The 21872-nt window shown below is 35.4% G+C and overlaps 2 protein-coding genes across 6 annotated transcripts; one reads left to right on the plus strand and one right to left on the minus strand.

Moving 5' to 3' along the window:
- The first annotated feature begins 9594 nt into the window (after window positions 1–9594).
- LOC133314198 (uncharacterized) lies at window positions 9595–15653 on the plus strand. Of its 2 annotated transcripts, XM_061515646.1 has the most exons (3): window positions 9595–9653; window positions 10324–10513; window positions 14575–15653. In XM_061515646.1, the coding sequence occupies exons 2-3, from the start codon at window positions 10353–10355 to the stop codon at window positions 15452–15454; spliced, it is 1041 nt and encodes a 346-aa protein (XP_061371630.1). In that variant the 5' UTR covers window positions 9595–9653; window positions 10324–10352; the 3' UTR covers window positions 15455–15653. The 2 variants fall into 2 exon arrangements, with proteins under 2 accessions (XP_061371630.1, XP_061371629.1); XM_061515645.1 differs by lacking the exon at window positions 9595–9653 and having other exon boundaries at window positions 9852–10513.
- Window positions 15654–16477: 824 nt separating this feature from the next.
- LOC133314197 (purple acid phosphatase 15-like) lies at window positions 16478–21324 on the minus strand. Of its 4 annotated transcripts, none has more exons than XM_061515643.1 (7): window positions 20994–21324; window positions 20533–20724; window positions 19478–19811; window positions 19243–19370; window positions 17994–18184; window positions 17243–17527; window positions 16478–16860 (listed from the first exon to the last, which is right to left on the minus strand). In XM_061515643.1, exons 1-7 carry the CDS (start codon window positions 21265–21267, stop codon window positions 16714–16716), a joined length of 1551 nt encoding a protein of 516 aa, XP_061371627.1. In that variant the 5' UTR covers window positions 21268–21324; the 3' UTR covers window positions 16478–16713. The 4 variants fall into 4 exon arrangements, 3 of the variants coding, with proteins under 3 accessions (XP_061371627.1, XP_061371626.1, XP_061371628.1); XM_061515642.1 differs by having other exon boundaries at window positions 19153–19370; XR_009751911.1 differs by lacking the exon at window positions 16478–16860 and adding an exon at window positions 17749–17833 and having other exon boundaries at window positions 17500–17527; window positions 19153–19370.
- Between the last annotated feature and the right edge of the window lie 548 nt (window positions 21325–21872).

Genomic DNA, 21872 nt, shown 5'->3' on the forward strand with positions numbered 1-21872 from the left:
CATGCTATCAGATGCAAAACCATGTTCTTCCAGCTCATGTATGTCAGGAGATTGAGAAGCTGCAAAGAAGTTTTATATGGGGTGATTCGGAGTCAAAGAGGAAGGCTCATTATGTTTCCTGGGAGCAATTGTGTCACCCTAAGGAATGTGGAGGGCTGGGCATTATTAATCTAAGGACTCAAAATGAAGCATTTATGCAGAAAATTGCTTGGCAACTTGTTAATGATCAGGGAAGTCTTTGGGCTCAGGTTTTGATTGGGAAATATGGCAGAAAGCAGAATCCTAAACGCAGCTTAATTGCAAAGAAGAGTGATTCTACTATTTGGAAAAACATTTGTGCAGCCAGAGAAAAGATGTCTCAGCATATAGAGTGGGTGTTAGGAAGTGGCAAGGAAATCTTTTTCTGGACTGATGACTGGGGAGGATGGCAAAGTAATCTCTTTGCTTTGGCTTCCTACAAACCTCCAGTTACTGATCTGGAGCTCAAAGTACATGACCTTGTTGATATGAAAACAAGAGAATGGAGATGGTGCTATCTGGTGGAGTTCCTGCATGAATCTGTGTTAAAGATGCTGTACAGCATTAAAACTCCAAGTGACAGTAACCCAGATGATTGGATTAACTGGAAAAAAAGAAGCCCAGGCAGATCTCTTGTGAGGGATGCTTACTGGAAATTAAGGGAGTCAGGCACTAGGAAAGACAAGATATGGTCAGCCATTTGGAAGTGGAGAGGGCCGTATAGAATAACAGTGTTTTTATGGCTGGCTTGTCGTAATAAACTCCCTGTTAGAAGCACTACTTGTCATTGGAGTGGAGGGGAAATCCAATGCCCCACTTGTTACAATGGTCAAGAAACTATAATGCACACCCTGAGAGATTGCAAGGCTGCAAGGAGTATATGGGAAAAATGGTTTGATCGTAAAATTCCTAATAGCTTCATGATTGCAGAAGGAGTGGAATGGTTTAGGCTAAATTTGGACAAACCTTTCACAACTATACTTTGGCAGCATTGGAAGGAAGTTTTCTTTGTAACATGTTGGTTTATATGGCAATGGAGAAATGCTTCGGTCCATGAGGAAATGTTCTCTTGGCCTTAAGAACCAGTAAGCAGAATCCTGAATTATCTCACTGATATGAAGAAAAATAGCTCCAATGATCCTTTCTTGCTAAAGCCAAAGTCAGTTTTCAGCTTTGACAATAATGGACAACAGTTAGTACAACATACAGTCATAATTCGTGTTGATGGAGTTGTAAACCTCAAGTCCAGTATGGGAGTTTGTGGTGGCTTTATGTGTTCTTCAAATGGAATTTGGTTGGGAGGATTTTCTGCTAAGATAGGGGTTTGTTCTCCTTTAGAAGCTGAGTTATGGGGTATCTTACATGGTCTCAAGCTTGCTGCTGATCAAAAATTCTCAAGGATATGGCTTGGGTGTGATAACAAAGAAGCTCTTCTTTGTATTGACAAACAAGATAACCGATGGGGATTCACTTCCTTAATGGCCAGAATTAGGGAAGCTGTTGAGAACTTTGATCAAATCCTGTGGAATTTTGTTCCTAGGGATTCTAATGAGTGTGTTGATAGTCTAGCAAAACTAGGTTTTAACAACAAAGGTGTAGAGATAGTGTATTTTCCCTCTCCCTTGTTAGCATTTTAGCTTTTTGGAACACTTTCTGTTCAAAATTGCTGATAGAGCATGTATCTTTGAACATGCAATAGTTATCAATATAGTTTCTCTGGGCTAGGCCCTCCATTTTTATCAAAAAAAAAAGACTATATGAAACGCTTATATGCCCAAAAGCTAGACCCATACTCAAAAGCTAATTCATCCACATGGTCATTTAGTATTGGAGATATTTTTTTACCGGGAAAAAAAAATTTAGGAATATAATAAGAAAATATTTTTTCTGGAAAAGTAAAGAAAAGATGTTTGATAGCTCAAAATTTTGCTGAGAAAGTCGTGTTAATTTTATTAATGCTACGTTTATTTGATTATAAAATATTGATGGGAATTTGAACTGAATTTACCAAATTATCCATTGTTTTTTAATATTATATCTTTTTTTTTTGGAGTTACCCAACCCTAATTATCTCTTTGAGACGAGTTGGCTCCCTCCGGTATCCCCACGAGCTTCGACTCTTTGAGCCGGCTATGGGATTAGCCGCAATCCACATTGAATTTGATAACAATGACACGAGCATGATCAACCATGTAGGAAATGATAAAAAAAAAATGAAAGCATGCAAGAAACAATACATATGAATTGGTGGCACTACACGCATTTACATTAACTTTCACTCTCTAGTCTCTACCCTTAGTTTTTCCCTTCTATCAGCAGTAAGCATGAATAAAAATTTAATATTATATCTCAGTGCATGCATCAGTTGCATGAAATTTTGTATTGGTTATAATTAAATTTCAATTTTTTGACAACAACATTAGTTGCGCGGCAAAACAATGATGTCAGGCAATTATTGACGAAAGAAAACATGCCTGAGATTAAAAAATGGAAGGTTCAAACCATGAAGTTAATAAAGAACATCTTCAAAATGGATAACTATTGATATAATCTTTGACAAAACTTGGTTCTGTTTGCAAGCATATTTTGCAAGAAATGACTGTATCCACATTTATGAAAGGATACTAAGGGGCTAAGGGGGTCGTAACTGCAGTACCTCTTCTCCTTTACGACATGCAAAATCTGATGATGGAACAGACGAAGACGAGTTCGAAAATTGTGTTTATCTGCAAAATCTTTTTATACATCTCCTCGTATATTTCAACAGGATAATTTGGTCTCAAAATGTCAAAATCACATTTCGAGTTCTTGGGGAAAAAATACCATAGGTGAGGAGGGATATTTTTTTGGAATGTGTAGTTACAAAGGGGAATGCTGCGGAAATAATTTCCTTGAGAATTTTTTTGGTTTTCTGATATCAAACATGGTCAAATAATATTCTCAACATCATCATTCCCACCAAAATACTTGTACCAAACATCTCCTTTAAAATTTTCAATCTAATAAGAGATGCATACAGTAATACATACTTGCCTTGAAATTTCATTTTTGGTTTGAATGAATGGGTGTAAGCTTTTTATATGTGAGCAAAGGTGAAAAAAAGAACGTTTTTTCTATTAAAAGAAAAGGTGATGATCTATCATTCTTTTATTTTCCTTCTTCTTCTTTTACTTTTTTATTATTTTATTTTCAATTAAAAGAGAGAAAAACTTTAGAAAAATGGAATGTTCTCAGTCCGATTGAAAAAGTAGATCCTAATCGCAGTCCACAATTAGTTCTCCTCCTATATTAACTCTATGCATCCAACCAATGTATGTTCCCTTTATATTTCAAATACTAACTTAGCATTATAGTGCCTTTCCCTGCTACATAGAATTCTGATCATAGGAATAAATTTGCCTCTCAGTCAAGATCACACTTGTACAATTTTATAAGTATTTATTAATTAGGAAGTGAATTTTCAATTACTATTTTTAGCTAATTCTAAAAAAAAAAGTCTTAATCATATGTTTCAGACAAGATTTATCTCAAAAGATAAGTCTTCTTAAATTATATAGCATTTTGAAGATGTTATGGAATATATCAATATCCTAACTACCCACCCAAAGATCACTCAAAGGATAATTACTCAATTATCTTAACAGTACAAAACAATAAAGCCAATCAGGATATAGACTCTATCCCAACAGAAGAAGAGTTGAATCCTACCACAACTGGGAGATCTACACAAACCCTAGAGGTAACCATTATAAAGAAGATGCTAAAGACCCCAGGTACACACTTTGACCTATTTACTATTACTGCCAACACTGTGCACACACCCACATCTTGGCTATAAGCCTATTACTTTTGCGCAGTGATTGGAGTATTGACTATAAGCCAATCAAGATATCTATCTCTAAGATATCTCTGAGTGCATACCCTTGAGGTATCCTTATACGGTTCAATAAGACCGAACATTGGCGCCGTCTGTGGGGATTGACAAATTTTGACTCCCAGCCATGGTGAACACGCGCGGCATAGCACGAAGCCACACATTGCAGGCTACCTCGCGCGTCCTGAAATTGCTAAAACCACATATATATCAGGAGACAAACCCTACCGCAAAAAAGGCCTTTGATCCTCCGAGAGACTCTAGAATGGAGCTCTAGATCCAAGCAGATGACGATTTGACAAAGATTCTTGTCGTCGCAATTCTTGATGGAGCAAGTGAAGACTTGGAGGAGGTCATTTAATCATAAGGAAAAAGCTTCAATAAAAAAGGCGGGCTTCAAATTTAAGTGCTCGACCTCAGCCTTGAGCTCATCCCAACGAAGGGATTCAAGATTAAAAGCTCAGTCTTAGACCTGAGCTCATCCCAGCGAAGGGATTCAAGTTTAAAAGCTCAGTCTCATCCTTGAGCTTCAACTCAACCCAGTGAAGGGCTTCATGATTATCAGCTCGGTCTTAGCCTAATGCTTCAATTCGCCCAACTAAAGGCTTTAAGTTTAATAGCTCCGCATCAGCCTTGAGCTTCAACTCAGCCCAACTAAGGGCTTTAAGTTTAATAGCCCAGCCTCGGCCTTGAGCTCCAACTCAGCCCACTGAAGGGCTTCAAGAATAAAGCTAGGCCTCAGCCTTGAGCTTCAACTCAGTCCAACTAAGGGCTTTAAGTTTAATAGCTCAGTCTCGGCCTTGAGCTCCAACTCATCCCAGTGAAGGGCTTCAAGAATAAAGCTCGGCCTCAGCCTTGAGCTTCATCTCAGCCCAGCTAAGGGTTTAAAGTTTAAAAGCTCGACCTCAGCCTTGAGCTTCAACTCAGCCCAGTAAAGGGCTTCATGATTATCAGCTCGGCCTAAGCCTTGAACTTCATCTCAGCCCAGCTAAGGGCTTAAAGTTTAAAACCTCGGCCTCGGCCTTGAACATCATCTCAGCCCAACGAAGGGCTTAAAGTTTAAAAGTTCGGCCTTAGCTTAGAGCTCCAACTCAGCCCAGTGAAGGGCTTCAAGATTAAAGCTCGGCCTCAGCCTTGAGCTTCAACTCATCCTAGCTAAAGGCTTAAAGTTTAAAAGCTCAGCCTTAGCCTAGAGCTTCACCTCAACCCAATTAAAGGCTTCAAATTTATTAGCTCAGCCTCGGCCTTGAGCTCAGGCCAACGAAAAGCTTCAAGTTTAAAAGCTCGGCATTAGCCTTGAGCTTCAACTCATCCCAGTTAAATGCTTCAAATTTATTAGCTCAGCCTCGGCCTTAAGCTCAGCCCAACAAAGGGCTTCAAGTTTAAAAGCTCGGCATCAGCCTTGAGCTTCAACTCAGCCCAGTTAAGGGCTTCAAATTTATTAGCTCGGCCTCGGCATTGAGCTCCAACTCAGCCCAACCAAGGGCTTCAAGATTAAAAGCTCGGCATCTGCCTTGAGCTTCATCTCATCCCAACTAAGGGCTTCAAGTTTAATAGCTCATCCTCGACCTTGAGCTCCAATTCAGCCCAGTGAAGGGCTTCAAGATTAAAGCTCAGCCTCAGCCTTGAGCTTCAACTCAGCCCAGTTAAGGGCTTCAAATTTGTTAACTCGGCCTCGGCGTTGAGCTCAGTCCAGCAAAGGGCTTCAAATTTAAAAGTTCGGCATCAACCTTGAGCTTCAACTTAGCCCAGTTAAATGCTTCAAATTTATCAGCTCAGCCTCGGCCTTGAGCTCAGCCCAACGAAGGGCTTCAAGTTTAAAAGCTCGGCATCAGCCTTGAACTTCAACTCAGCCCAACTAAGGGCTTCAAACTTATTAGTTCAGCCTCGGTATTGAGCTAAGCCCAATGAAGGGCTTCAAGTTTAAAAGCTCGTCATCGGTCTTGAGCTTCAACTCAGCTCAGTTAAGGGCTTCAAATTTATTAGCTCGGCCTCGGTATTGAGCTCCAGCTCAACCCAACCAAGGGCTTCAAGATTAAAAGCTCGGCATCAACCTCTAGTTTCAACTCAGCCACACTAGGGGCTTCCAATTTATTAGCTCAGCCCAATGAAGGGCTTCAAGTTTAAAAGCTCGACATCAGCCTTGAGCTTCAACTCAACCCAGTTAAGGGCTTCAAATTTATTAGCTCAGCGCAGCGAAGGACTTCAAGTTTAAAAGCTCGGCATCAGCCTCGAGCTTCATCTCAGCCCAACTAAGGGCTTCAATTTTATTAGCTCGGCCTTAGCCTTGAGCTCATCCCAGTGAAGGGCTTCGAGTTTATTAGCTCAGCTTAGCCAAGAGCTTCAAGTTTAAGAGGTCAGCCTCAAATTAAAAGCCCACGGCGTAAAAAGCAGGTTTCAAATTAAAAAGCCTCCGCAAAAGAAGCGGGGCTCAAATTAAAAGACCATGGCGTAAAAAGTCGGGTTCAGATAAAAAAGCCTTCGCGAAAGAAATATGGCTCAAATTAAAAGCACACAGCGTAAAAAGTCGGGTTCAAATTAAAAAGCCTCCGCGAAAGAAACGAGGCTCAAATTAAAAGCACACGACGTAAAAAGTCGGGTTCAAATTAAAAAGCCTCCGCGAAAAAAATGGGGCTCAAATTAAAAGACTATGGCGTAAAAAGCCGGGTTCAGATAAAAAAAGTCTCCACGAAAGAAATGAGGCTCAAATTAAAAGACCACGGCGTAAAAAGCTGGGTTAAAAAAAAGATGGAATTTGAGAGATGCGATCATAGCAAAAGGATCACACCCTAATCCGCGATAAAAATGAAGACGAAATTGGAGAGATGTGATCCTAGCAAAAGGATCACACCTTGATCCAAAGAAAAAAAGAGAGAGATGGAATTGGAGAGATGTGATTCTAGCAAAAAGGATCACACCCGAATCCGAGAAGACCAATTTGGAGAGATCATGATCCTAGAAAAGGATCACACTCCAATTTGAGATAAAAGAAAAATCAAGGCGGCATATGATGTTAGGCTCATATTCAAGATTTTGGCAACAAAGCCAAATGACAAAGTTTGCTGCGGTCCAACAGGCCAGCCTCAAATTAAAAATCTATCGCTAATGAAGCGTTGCTCAAAGTAGAAAGCTATGGTATGCGAAGCCGGGCTCAAACAAAATATGGCAAAAAGTCTAGTCCAATAGAAAAGCCACGGTACGTTAAGCCGGGCTAAAATCAGAAAGGCAAAGATACCGCCTTCAAAAGTGTAGACAAGGCAAAAGCCAAGTCAATTTAAAGAAAGCCACGGTATGTGAAGCTGGACTCAAAATGAAGAAGGAATTGCCCTAGTAACTTAAGACTACAACAGGAAAGTCAAGTCATTAAGGTTTTGGCCACATATGCCTAACAGCCTGGCCTCAAATTAAAAAGCCATCACGAATGAAGTGGGGCTCAAAATAAAAGCCACGGTATACGTATTCGGGCTTAAAATCGAGGAGGCAAACTCCTCCTTCAAGAATCCAAGACTATGGAAAAAGAAGCCAAGTCCGTCGAAAACAAGAGAAGTCATGGTATTCGAAGCCAGACTAATCGTTCAAGAAGGCACGAAAGACCTTCCCAAAATTAAGATATAGGCAGCGAGCCAAATCCAAAAGGGGGAAGTCGCAGTAAGAAAATTCGTGCTCCTAAAGTACAATACACCTTTGCAAAAGGACAAATCCATGCTAATAGAGATCTCGGTATGCGAAACTGAGCCAAATCTAGAACCACGGCACTTAAAGGCAGGGAGTGCAAAGTCGGGTTAATTAATAAGAAGGCATGAAATGCCGTCCTAAAACTTAGGTGGACGCCTATATCGAAGACTGACAATAAGCGTAGTCAAAACTAAATAGCCTTGGCAAGAGAAGCCAACCTCAAAGTAAAAAAAAAAAGGCAAACATCGCCTCACCACTCAGAGATTTCAAGAGAAAAGAAGCCAATATAAAAAGCTAAACCAAAAAGAGGTAGTCGCACAAAACCCAAGGCAGGATCATAGTACCTCGGTAGGGTCGACCTATCAATTAGACTTAGACATCCCGGCATTCCGAGCTTCGGAATACCGGGCTGAGGGGCAACTGATATGGAATATATCAATATCCTAACTACTCACCCAAAGATCACTCAAAGGATAATTACCCAATTATCTTAACAGTACAAAACAATAAAGCCAATCAGGATAAAGACTCTATCCCAACAGAAGAGGAGTTGAATCCTACCACAAATGAGAGATCTACACAAATCCTAGAGGTAACCATTATAAAAAAGAGGCTAAAGATCCCAGGTATACACTTTGACCTATTTACTATTACTGCCAACACTGTGTACACACTCAAATCTTGGCTATAAGCTTATTACTTATGCGCAGTGATTGTATTGACTATAAGCCAATCAAGATATCTATCTCTAAGATATCTCTGAGCGCATACCCTTAAGGTATCCTTATACAGTTCAATAAGACCGAACAAAAGATATATGTGTTATTTATTAATATTTCTCTTTTTTATTTAATAGTAATAAGAACTCATGACCTCATGCAAACTATTCAAACATTTTATCAGTAAATCAATCCTAATGATTTATTTATTAATATCTCTTTATCATCTTTACCTTATTATTATTATGAGTTCTACGTAAAATCTCTATTTAAATCAATATTTTTATCTCACCTTGTTGATTTCTATTCAATATATTATCTTATATACATTTATGAAAACTTTTTTATCTATACAGACTCTAATTATCTCTTTGAGACAATTTGACCTCCGGTATCTCTAAGTTTAAACTCTTTGAGCCGACTATGAGACTTATTCTGAGTTGGGACTTAATCACACTTAAAATTCATCGCTCCTCCCTAAAAAATATTTGGTGGAAATCGTGAAAACTTTCATATACCTTGTACTAATAATGTTAGTATAAATTATATAATTAATTGAAATACGCTATTAATGAAATATAAAAAAATAAATTAAACAAATATTTTTTGAATATTTTTTCATTAGAACTTAAAACAATAAGATTAAAAGATTAGAAAATTCTAAATAAGCGAAATAGTATTACTTATACGATATTTTATTAATATATACTTTTATTTTTTTTATCTAAGATTATTGTATGTAATAACGTATGCTTTTTTTCTAACAACAAATAGTATTTTGATGTATTTTGGCTGCTATTTGTTTAAAATAAATAATTGAAAGTTAAAAAAACATAAGAAAGTTAAAAAAATGAAGAATATAAATGAAAAGAAAAGAAAAGATATAGTTGTATTTATTCGTAGACAAATTTCCCGGTAGATTAACAAGAGTATCTCCCCGCAAACATGGGAGAGATGTGTTTCCCCATAAAAATCGTTTCTTTAATTAAAATCCAACCTTCACTTCACACACACTCTCTTTCTATATGACTCATTATCTCTCTCCCATTCACCTTGTCACCATGGACCACCAATTGCAATTTGCAAAATTCAGACAAATTGAAGAGAGAACAGAAGAAGGTGGCAAATTCAGAACACTCTTCTAACAACAACAACAACACTGCATCTTGTATCCTTTTATTATAATTGTGAGCCCCTCCCTCACCCCACCATGATTTTGACCCTTCCTTCTAATAATTTCACCATTTCTTTTTCCAATTACTTTCTTCCTTTATCAATTTTTTTTTTTGCAGGGATAAATTAAAGCCAAAAAAACTGTGTTGGTACCATAGATCTGTGACCTCTCTCGATCTGTTCGGGGACCCAAGGTATCCGAGGCTTTCTCTCACTTTTTATTTTATTTTATTTTTCTTGTCTTGTTTTGTGTTCCTTTATGAAGGGTCCCCCCCACAAGAAAATGAATGAACTCATGCATAACAACGTTTTTCCTTCACGTCTTCCACAAGAGGTTCTGCTGTCTTGTTCTGTTTTCTTTTTGTTTCCATTTCATTTTCTAGGAATAAGACAATTTTCCCGAGAAAATTTCTGACCTATTTCTTACCCATGCACCATTCCTGAACCTTCCATAAATTTCATTCAGCTCTTCCGGGCGCACTCTGCAAATTACAATCCCAGAAAAAAAAAACAGGAATTCTCCATTTCGTTCCCACGAATTCTTTCTCTAATTTTCTAGTTTCATGCCACAATTCTCTTTATTTTTCTCAACAAAAAAAAAATCTTTCATTTTTCTGAGAAAATTCCCGACCTATTGCTTGTCTATACACCATTAACCCATTCGATCCTTTCATTTTACTTCCTCTTCTTCAGGCAAAGTCTCCTACTTTCCCGAGAAAATTCCCACCCTAGAAAAATAAAATTAAAAATTCGGAAAATTCATTCTCTGTCTCGGAAACCTTTTTATCTGATTTTGTAGATTTTGATGCTGTAATCTTGAAGGAAAAAATAAGGTTATAATAAAAAGTGTGTTTGAAATGGAAGGTCGCCGGAGGGTAACACTTCATGATCAAATGTCAGCATCAGACACGCTAGCCGGATTGAGCCTTGACGACATCTTAGGCAACCAGAAAAGACCACACGCAGCGCCGCCGCCGCCGCAGCAACAGCTCCCAAAGAGCCGAACCCTCCTAGACATCATCAGAGAAGACGAGACCAACAAGAAGGACCGCAGGTAACTAAATCATTATTTACAACCAACATAATGGTTACTGATTTTCGTTGATTTGAAAAATTATTGAGTCACATTCATTTAGTTAATTATTAATTCTCAATAAATTATAACGGTTAGATTGACTGAAATCAACGATGATTAAATTGATTACAAAAGTGATAAACTTTTTTAGTTGTAAGTATATCCTCAGACATAGCTTAGTTAATATAACCAATTTAATAACAAACCTAATCACTGTTTTGAAAATTAATGATGGTTATTATTGAGTCACGTTTCACTGTTAATTATTAAACTTTTACCAACCTAACCAAACTAAATTTAATATAAATTATTGAGTCACGTTTCACCGTTAATTATTAATTTTTTTTATAAATTACACTAAGTAGATCGGTCATACACTCTTGATTAGTGTATGACCGGTCATATATAGTTTAGTTTGTAAGAATTTGTAAATAAAAAGTTTGTAAATATAACATTTCCCTATATATATTGGGTTTGATGTTTGTCATTTTAAATGACATAAATTATGTCATTTCAAGAGAGATAGACACAGGAAATGAAAATCATGGGAAGAAAGTGAGTGTTTTTTTTTAATTTAAATTTTAAATAATTTTTTATTTTATTTTGTGTCAATCTCTCTCTTAAAATGACATAATTTTATGTCATTTAAAATGACAAACACTTTTCTCAAATATATATATATATATATATATATATATATATAGGGAAAAAATTTCTCCCGTAACTTGAGATAAATTTATCTCCGGCCACCCCAAAACTACGTCGTTTTGTTTATATATTTCCTTATATTAATTGATTCACCTTTGAATGGTTATGATTCCCTTTTTCTCTCTCTTCCTTTATCACCATTGATCCATCTTTGTACGGTTATGATTTAGTAGCCGGAGATAAAATTATCTCAAGCAGCTTGAGAAATGATAACCCCATATATATATATATATATATATATATATATATATATATATATATATATATAGAATATCTTTTGACAGCGGTGTCAAATTTTAAAATTTGACACCAAATCCTATATGTTGATTTCTGTCAATCAACAGTTATTATTTACTGAAAATTAATATTAATTAATAAGTTTAACTCCCAATAAATAATAACCGTTGATTGGCGGAAATCAAATGTTAAGATTTGATGTGAAATTTTAAAATTTGTTGACACCGGTGTAAAAAGATTTTATCTCACACACACACATATATATATACATGGGTTTAATATTTCTAAAGTGAATGTAGATAAGTTATCTACATTCGCGGATAAAATAACGTCGTTTTGAGTTGAAAAATTTAAAAATTATAATGAAAAAAGTTATTATAACCCTAAAATAAATTATAATTACGAAAATACCTTGATTTCTGCCTCTAAACGACGTCGTTTTGGACTCAATGTAGATAAATTATCTACATTGACTGTAGAAAAAGTGAACCCTATATATATATAGGGTTTCGATTTTCTCAAGAAGATTTTCTCATGTAGTAGACATATTTTATGTGGAGCCCACATCTATTAAAAAAATAAAAAAGCAAAAGAAAATATTGCACAAAAATCGAAGGATCACTTGTAGGAGAAAACAACTCTTCTACGATATGAGAAAATGTTTTCCCAATATATAGGGAAAAATAAATCTTATGTTGTAGAAGAATTCTAATTTCATGTCATAGATACATCAAGTGTGAGACCCAATTATTTAAAAAAAAAAACAAAAAAATGAGTGGCACAACTTTTTATGGTGTGTGTAGGAAGAGTTTGTTTTCTCATGCAACATGAGAAAAACAAACCCCATATATATATATGAGCTTATCATTTCTCAAGCTACTTGAGATAATTTTATCTTCGGCTACTAGATCATAACCGTACAAAGATGGATCAATAGTGACAAAGGAAGAGAGAGAAAAATAAAATCATAATCATTCAAAGGTGAATAAATTAATATAAAAATAAAAATAAATAAAACGACGTAATTTTGGGATGTCCGTAGATAAACTTATCTTAAGTTGCCAGAGAAATGTTTTTCCATATATATATATATATATATATATATATATATATATATATATATATATATATATATATAGAGGATTGTCTTACACAAGAATTCGATCTTAATAATTCATCTACTTCTTATATTTAAAAAATTTAATTTATTAATCACATGGTAGAATTAGAATGTTACCTGCTCCTGAGTCTTGCATAAGGATATACGTTATTTATTCAAAAATAATAATAATTGGATCAACAATAAAAATTAAAAGCTTTTATGGGTAAAAGAAATAAGGAAAAAATATTTGTCCTTATAATTGACACAACTTGTGTCATTTCATTATCACAAAAAGGTGAGATTCACATTTTTATTTTTTTATCCACTCTATTTTCTATGATTTATCTTTTTCTCTCATTTAAAATGATACATCTTTACCTCTTTTAAAATAATACACATTTTTCCCAGGAAATAATGGCCTTGTTTTTATATGTGGATTTAATATTTTTCCTTCCATCCAAAATAATGTTCTTTTAGGGTAGATAGGAAAAATATGACCCACTTTTTTTATTTTTTTTATCTACTCTCTCTCACTTAAAATGACACATCTTTACCTCATTCTTCAAAATAATACACACTTTTTTCCAAAAAATAATAGCCTTGTTTTTATATGTGGATTTAATATTTTTCCTCCCATCCAAAATAACGTTCTTTTAGGGTAGATAGAAAAAATATTTTATAATCTTAAATTATTTTATAATAATATTAATTTTATTATGATAATTTTTTTAGAGAAGAAATATACTTACAATCTAAAAATTTTACAACCTCTTATCACTAAATCTCAATGATTAAAATTTGATGGCAAGAGATTATAAAATTTTTAAGTTGTAAATATATCCTCGTTTGTTTTTTATTCAACCCTATTAATAATGTTGTTTTGACTGACATTAAATTAAGTTATCTAGCAATAAATGAAATATTAAACTCATATTAATAACGTACCCACGAATAACAGTAAACTCATAATAACAACTTACAGTCTTACACCACTACTTACACCACTCTCATCTAATAATATTTTATTTTTTATTTACATTACAAGTAATAATTTTATTTTATTAATTATATAAATTACTAAATTCACTGAAATTGATTATTAAAGAATATAAAACTTATCATTGTAAGATGAAAACTATTATTATAATTAGAAATATAATAAAAATTATTTATTCATTCAGTTTCACTTAATATTTTTTATTAGTTCTTTTTTAATAATATTAATTATACTTTTAATCTTAATAATTGATCTTAGTTATATTTAATTATTCTAATTTATCAGCAATGTGAGTTACTGCTTAGCTAAGAAAGATTATAAGATGGCTTATTCTGATATAATAATAACTTATCTTATATATATATCAATTAAAATTTTTGAGATAAAAATGTTATATATTTTACTCATGTTATTAGTTGATTTTATACTTTACGATGAAAATTATTGTTTCTTTAAAAATTTTAAGAAAGTATTTTTTTAAGGAATGTTGTGTGAATTTTTAATGAAAGGTAAATATTATTTGGGAAAAATGTGTATCATTTTAAAGGAGATAAAATTGTGTCATTGTGAGAGAAAGAGATAAATAAATGAGGAGAGAGGGTGAACAAAAAAATATAAAGGTGTAGATCTCACCTCTTTATGCAAGTGAAATAAAACAAGTTGTGTCATTTAAAGAACAAACACTTATCCCATATTATAATTATGGGAAAAGTTCACCAATGCGTTTGCTCTAGAATCACCACCTATGTCCTTGTGATGTCTCCCTTTGGTTTACAAAAAGGTATGTTTTTTATCACATATGCTCATGTGGTTTGTTATTTTTTACAAAGCACAGGACATATGTGATTAAAAAAAGAAAATCACAAGAGCATAGATAATTCTGAAACAAACTACAAGAGCATTAGTGAACGTAAACTTTTTCCTATAATTATATAGTTCATTTTTTTTTTTTTTTTCTGGATACATGTTAGATGTTTTGCTTACTTGATTTGGTAGATCTTGGAAAGCCTTCAAGGACAAGCTTCGGCTCAAGCGCGCCGGCTCTGCTTGGACATCGTCAATTCATATTCCGACTTCGGATATCCCAGTCCCTCACCCAAACAGCAGAAGCTTTTCCCAGTACGGTCGTCGAAACTCGGTCCGCCACCAGACTCACCCCGACTCGGACACGTCAACTCAGTACATGGCTCACCAAGTGGAAGACCTCGACCCGACGGAGGACTCCGATTCACCGGCAACGGCGCCAGCCACAAGGCCTCAGTTCACTCGCGGTAGCTCTACACGTTACAGGTCACCGCTCGACACGCCTTTCGCCGGCGACTCCTCCGACAACGTCCCCGCCGGCGGCGTTCTCCGGCCGCAGCTATCTCGGCGGAACTCCACCACCCTGCAAACGGAGCCGTTCCGGCGAGGCCGCGTGGTGACTTTCCGGGACAGCTTCGACGACGACGAACCCGACGACGGCAGCAGGCTCCCGGAGACAGGGAGGGCGCTGTCGGCAAGGGAGGCGGTGGCGGCGCAGGAGGCAGCGGAAGCTGCGGCGGCAGCAGAGGCGGAGGAGGCGGGTGAGGCTCCGGTGATGATGTCGCTGATGGATTTGCTGGAGGAAACTGATAGGGAAATGGGGCTTGAAGGGTCAAGGTATATATTGAGTGATGACGAAGATTTTGATGAAGAAGAAGGTGGGGAAGCTGAAGAGGAAGGAGAAGGTGTAATGGAATACACATGCTGTGTTTGCATGGTGAGGCATAAGGCTGCTGCTTTTATACCTTGTGGCCACACTTTCTGCAGGATGTGTTCAAGGGAGCTTATGGTCAGTAGGGGCAATTGCCCACTCTGCAACAATTTCATTTTGGAGATTCTTGACATTTTCTGATTTTTTTTATTTTTTTATTTTTTTAATATTCAAGTTCTGGGTTCTCTCTTTGTTTGTGTTGGGAACTTTTTTTTGTTTTTTGTTTTTCAAAATTTGTATTTGTTATTGTTGATATTATGTTATTGGCTTTTTTTTTTTTTATTCTTTTGTGCAGTTCTGGGGTGTGAATAAGAGTGTGGATGATGATTTCTTACTGTTTCTTTTCATGAATAGAGATGATATTTTTCAAAAGTTTGTTTGTGTTTCACTGGCTCATAATTGTTCTTCTGTATGCCAATTGCTGTTATATAATTTGACTCACAAAATTGAGATGATGAGAAGGGAAAATGCATGCAATTTTTTTTTTCCTTTTGAGTGATTTACATGCACTACACCATTGCTTTATCATCCTTACCAAGGAATTGGCTGTTTTTCTATAAATAAAAGAGGCATATATGTACCTAAAATTGAAAAGACACATTTCATCATTCTTAGGGCTGCAGGCAATTCAAATAATTGAACTTGTGGTTAAAAAAAGAGACTCATGATCAAGAAGAACTTCTAAGCTCTATGATCTTACTCTTTGTATCCATAGATACAGCTGAAATTTTTCAAGGGGGTTATTTATGTGCCTCATTGGCTTATATTGCTTCATCTTCTGAATTCCAGTTGTGGTTATATAGTTTGTGTTGCACAAGTTAGGTCATGAGAATGAATGGGAAAGGCATAAATTTTTTTCCATGTGACGTCTTTGTACAGGCACGCCATTGTACTTGGCTCTAATCATCCTTACCAAGATTTCGGCAATTTTTTGACATTTATCATCACTGTCAGAGCTGCAGGTCATTCAAAATATTGAACTTGTGATTCCAATAAAACAAATTCAAGAACAAGAGCGTGTATGTTCTAAACTCAAACGTTCAAAAAATTTACTTGTTTATAGTATGCATTTAATAAGTACATCGTGGTTAAGCAACAAAGACCAAGGCTAAGGTAACTGCGCATTTTTCATTCCCATTTAGTTCAGATTCTAACAAAATAATACTAAGGATTTTCATTACTTTCATTTTACATTCTGTATGTCCATCGCTAACTAACAACAGAGTTTATTATAATATTGGGCACCGGTAGTAGGTAGCATAACATCTTAATAAAAGATAGAATACATGCCTACTCATGCCAGTTGTGACGTTCAGCTCTCTGTAGTCTACATCGAGGTTTATATTCACCTGTTGTGACATTTTCATCAAAGACAGCAAATGAATACCTCTTCAGGTCTCTTAAATTGAAGCAAAAGAATCTCTGCACACCCTCTGATGAACAGGACATATATCAGGTTGTCTCACTATGTAAATTTGATCCCCAGTTTGCTTGTAAGAGTCCTGATTTCGATACCACGTCCACAAAGCCCATGTTTCATTTTTTACCTGCATATTACACATAGAAACACTTAATTAGGTATGAGCATGATTTCTGATACTTTGTTCAGTCAATTTGAGGTTCCATAAGATAGAGACTCAAATGAAATTGAGGTCATATTTCAAAAATCAAAAAAAGATTTTACAACTATTTGAAACACAGGAATGTCCCTGCTTGATTTTGATATATCCTAAGTGCAACTAGTATTAGTCCTATAAGCATTAATTCATAGCATCAGAACCTAACATGATATAGCAGAGCTTTTAATATTTAACTGTCCATCAGATAATGAGTACTCAACCATAACTAGTATATAAATTAAATGAATGCAGCACTTGTACCACCGTGCTTGTTGTACTCCACAAGGGTGGGATATGAAGGGAATGGTACCTCTAGAATCCCATAGCCAAAGCTACTTTCTCTGAAAGCACTATAATCTGGCTGGCGATCCCAACAAAACTTACTCAATGCTGGGCCAAATGTAAAATTTGTTGCACAAAAGCCACCCACATGTGGATCATGGATGCTTGATGGATCAGGACAGTGACCAGGCTCGTCTGCGTGTTTGATTGCCATCTTCTCTCGGTTACCCCCATCCCCAACTATAATATATACAGGACCACATGGATCTAAATTATAATTATAAACCCGATTTGACCTCTCATAAGCATGAACCTGGTGATGAATTTAAATAAGAAACAAAAAGCACAGCTTAGTCCTACTAAATCATACAAGTATTTGACTAAGTACTAGTGATATATGCACTATTATTAACCTCTTAATAATATGCTTGTGGTGAACTTTAGGGAGTAAATCAGACATAAAATCCATAATCACGGCTGACTAAGAAAAATAAGTGTTCCAATTTGCTTCAGAATACAAAATCATTTAATTACCATGGCGTTCAGATTGCTTTAATTACTATATGCTGTTATACAGGAGCAGCTGAAGCTTTGAATTAATGCACATATCGCCAGTTCACTAAGAAAAAACAAAAAAAAGTAAAAAAATGGCCCTTGACCATTAGTATAAATTTTTTTTTTGTCATTTTTATCTCATGGCTATGATAGTTCATTGGATGTAAGAACAGACTTTAAATAGATTATCATCATTTTATTCATTAGGATTTAGGATAACTCACATGTCCATTAAATACTATATCCACAGCATATGAGTATAGCAGGTCTTCCACCTCCACCCTCATACACTCTGCTTCTCTATAGTGGGCCTTATAGGAACTATACCATGGTGGATGCCAAGCAGCTACAAGCCACGGAGTTATTGATCTGTCGACACTAGCCAGATCTCTCTCCAGCCACTTGTATTGTTCAGCTGCCATGAAATTAACCGTCCCAGGTAACAAGATGGGGGAAAAAAAAGTAAACGCTCTTCATTATGTTTATGGATCAATTCAGATAATAGAACAACATCTGTATGTATATTGAAACCAATAAAACCTTTGAATTGATTACAATGCCAATTTTAAGAACATTCAACACCCAATAATTTTCAGTATAACTGAATACTAATACTTGTCTCTGTTTCAACACCCAATAATATTCTCTTTTCCTTTTCCATTTTGATTGTAACTTGTTAGTTCAGTAACTATAACATATACTGCTCCCCCAGAATTTAGACATGTTAGTCCTTTTCTGAATCAAGTTCCGACTCAAGGGAAAAAGTGATTTTTATCAGATTTAAAAAAATTCTTTCAGGTCCAGGTTGACATGTACTTATGATTCCTGTCATCCAAAATACAGGGTCAATCAAAGTAGTCCCATAAGTAGTAGTATAATATAGGTGAATCCGGTATTGACTGCTAACTCAAAATACCATCCCATATACTTGATAAGTGCAATACAAAGAAGTTTCATTGGGCCATCCTCTAAGCTCTCAAAATTATTTTTCGTTCTAAGTATTTACTCTGATGGAAATTTCATGAAATATGACACAATTTTCATTAAAATAACCAGTTCATTTAACAATATTCACTTGAAGTTATTTGCCGGTCAGTGTAGATAGTAAACTCTAATTAATGGCCAATGCTTTTGGAAACTTATCTGAAGACAGTAAACAAACAGTAAATCCATCTTAGTTAACCATGATTTGCCCACACAGCCAAAACTTCACATTCTCAAAATTCATTTTTTTTTCTTCTAATTTGTTTTCACTCTGGCCTGCCTGTCTAAGTAAGGATCGAAAAGCATACCTACTAAATCAATACTGATAAGGTATAACCCAAAATAAATCAACTTAAGGCAAATAATTGTACAGTGAAAAGGGGTAGAGCAGGGAAATACCTGTTTTATCATAATTAGTATAAGCCCCAAGCATAATAAAATGAATTCCCCCAGCATTGAAAGAGTAGTAGAGTGTGGATGAAGATCCACTTTCTTCAGAGGGGAATGCAAACCTGGAACTGTAAGCCACGAATTTCCTGTTTCTAGCTTGTTTTTCTATTTCATGATTTCCTTCTATCACCATTATTGGAACTTTGGAAATTAGATTCTGCATAAACCTGGAATCATTCAGTTATGGTAGCATAAGAAGATATAATATAATATCACAGTGCTTTTTCATCAGCCTTAAGCTATTGCTTCGAACTTAAATAATTTTTCCTTGTACCTTCCCCAATAATCCCATCGAGGCTGGTAGGTTTCGTGTATATGGGTTAGTGGAAACGAGCAACTATAACAGTCAGAGCCAGTTCCATTTGTGAGGTACAGATTCGCATAGGTTACATCACCAACCAATAGAAGAAGATCAGGTTTATTACTAGTTAGGTGACTGACGGTAGTAGTTGTATTATAAGTGAGACCAAGATCTCCTACTACTGCAACTCTGCCTGGGTAGCTCTGTGGACCAGAAATTGGCATGGTCCTGAAATAGTATATATCACTCATGGCTTGTAATGAGGGATCTCCACATTGATAATAGTATAATGTGCTTGGTTCCAATCCTACACATACAGTGGAAACTAGTTTAAATAAACTATAACATGAAACTTCCATACAATAACAACTAGCCTTATCCTGGCAGAGTCAGTTGCATCTTGCATGGCTCAATCCTCATCATTGACCTCTATCTAACATTTAATTTTCATCCCACGACAAAAAAATAAACCGCAATGCCTAATAAGTGTACATGAAATTACTTGAAAGTATTGACCTTTCTTAGTGCTGGAAAGCTGCAAATCACAGTGTTCAAGAACAATGACCAAAATCATTTTGATAACATATTAAATGAAAATAGATACTCTCATGAGTTATTTAACATGACCATGTCATGTGAGATGATCTTAATCATCAATGAACAAATAAACTGTGATAATTTTGTAACTTCCTATTTCTATATTTTTTTCTCTCTCATCTCTTATCACCATTGATTTTTACCCTTGTATGGTTAGGATTCACTCACATGATATGGTCATATTAAATAACATACGAGAGGATCCACTCCCGTATTAAATAGACAGCATAGATAATACCATTACTACAAACTGATTGCAAAAGAAGGGTCCTCTCATTATGGCTTATATATATATACTCCTGATCCAACCCAATACTAAGCTACAACAACCAGAAAAAAACACAACACTTAAACAGAATAATAGAAACAGTTCCTTGGGTCAGTTTGGTGTATTAAACTCTTACTAGGAAACAAAAAAGAAAAAAGTTCACCTGTGAGACGAACATGATGGATGATTCCAGAAGTGTAATTCTGAAGGCTTTCGAAAGGATAAAGCTGGTTGTAGATAAGAGATTGGCCTCTAGCTTCATACACTAATGCAAATCTTGAAGTTCCATATTGAACAACACTTGAGACAGTTTTAGGGTCTAACGGCTTGATGTCATAACCAATTTGAAACTCCCCTAGGTATTTTCACATCATCAACAAAACAACATGAATAACAGCATTGGATTAAAACCATCAAAACCCAATTTAATTTATGTTCAAATCATTTATTACATCCATCCATAAAAATATTTCTCCTTTTTTTTTCTTTAGTTTTTATTTATTTTGATTTTTATTTAGGTGATGTTGATGTATCGATAAAATCACAAGGATCAGAATCATACCATAACTACAAATATGATCATGAAGTGTTTTAAAACCGTATTAGTATTGTCACACAAGATACCTGTAATCCATGAGACCCAAATGGAATCATGGTTGGAGGAGAGAGAGAGTGAAATCTGTTCGGGCTCGAAACCCCGGACGTGGCGGCGAACACGGGGATCGGTGTCCGGCAAGTCGAGGGCGACGCCGCGCAAGGCGGGGTCGAAGGGAACGGTGACAGGATCAAAAGGACCTTCGAGTGTGGTTGGAATGTGGCAGTGACCGAAACCCACAAGCACATTAAGCAGAAGAACAAAACCGTGATGGAATAGAAGAACAAAGACAAGAGACATCATTGGCGAACATGAAATTTTCTATTTGTCAAAAAGGATATCTGTTTGCAGGGAAGAGTGTTTCTTCTCTTACACACAGTTGCTCCTTGCAACCGTAATGACATTATTTTGAGTTTTATGAAAAACAAAAATCTAAAATATTTTCGAAATTTATTTATTTTATTGAAATAAATATGGCTTTAATGTTACTACATTAAATGTAGATAAATTATCTATATTCGCTTCCAAAATAATATCATTTTGGATTTAAAAAAAATATTATAATGAAAAAGACTATTATAACCCTGAAATAAATTATAATTATAAAAATACCTTGATTTTTATATTAAAACGACGTCGTTTTGAGTTCATTGTAGATAAGTTATCTACATTGATCGTAGAAAAAGCGAACCCAATAAATATTTATCATTCTAGATGACACAATTTTATGTATTTATGTCATTCCAACTGAAACTACTTTTTGGTAGATTTTTACGTTTTCTTTCTTCCATAATATTCTCCTTTTCTCTCTACTCTTGATTTTGTGGGAGAGACCGAAGGTAAAACCATACTAAAATACATTAATTTTACTTAAAATGATAAAAAATTATGTTCTTTAAATGATAAAT

This window comes from Gastrolobium bilobum, unplaced genomic scaffold, assembly GCF_033153095.1.
Source record: "Gastrolobium bilobum isolate Gb01-03AN ecotype WA unplaced genomic scaffold, APGP_CSIRO_Gbil_v1 utg31154, whole genome shotgun sequence".
In the NCBI taxonomy this organism is placed as follows: Eukaryota; Viridiplantae; Streptophyta; class Magnoliopsida; order Fabales; family Fabaceae; genus Gastrolobium; species Gastrolobium bilobum.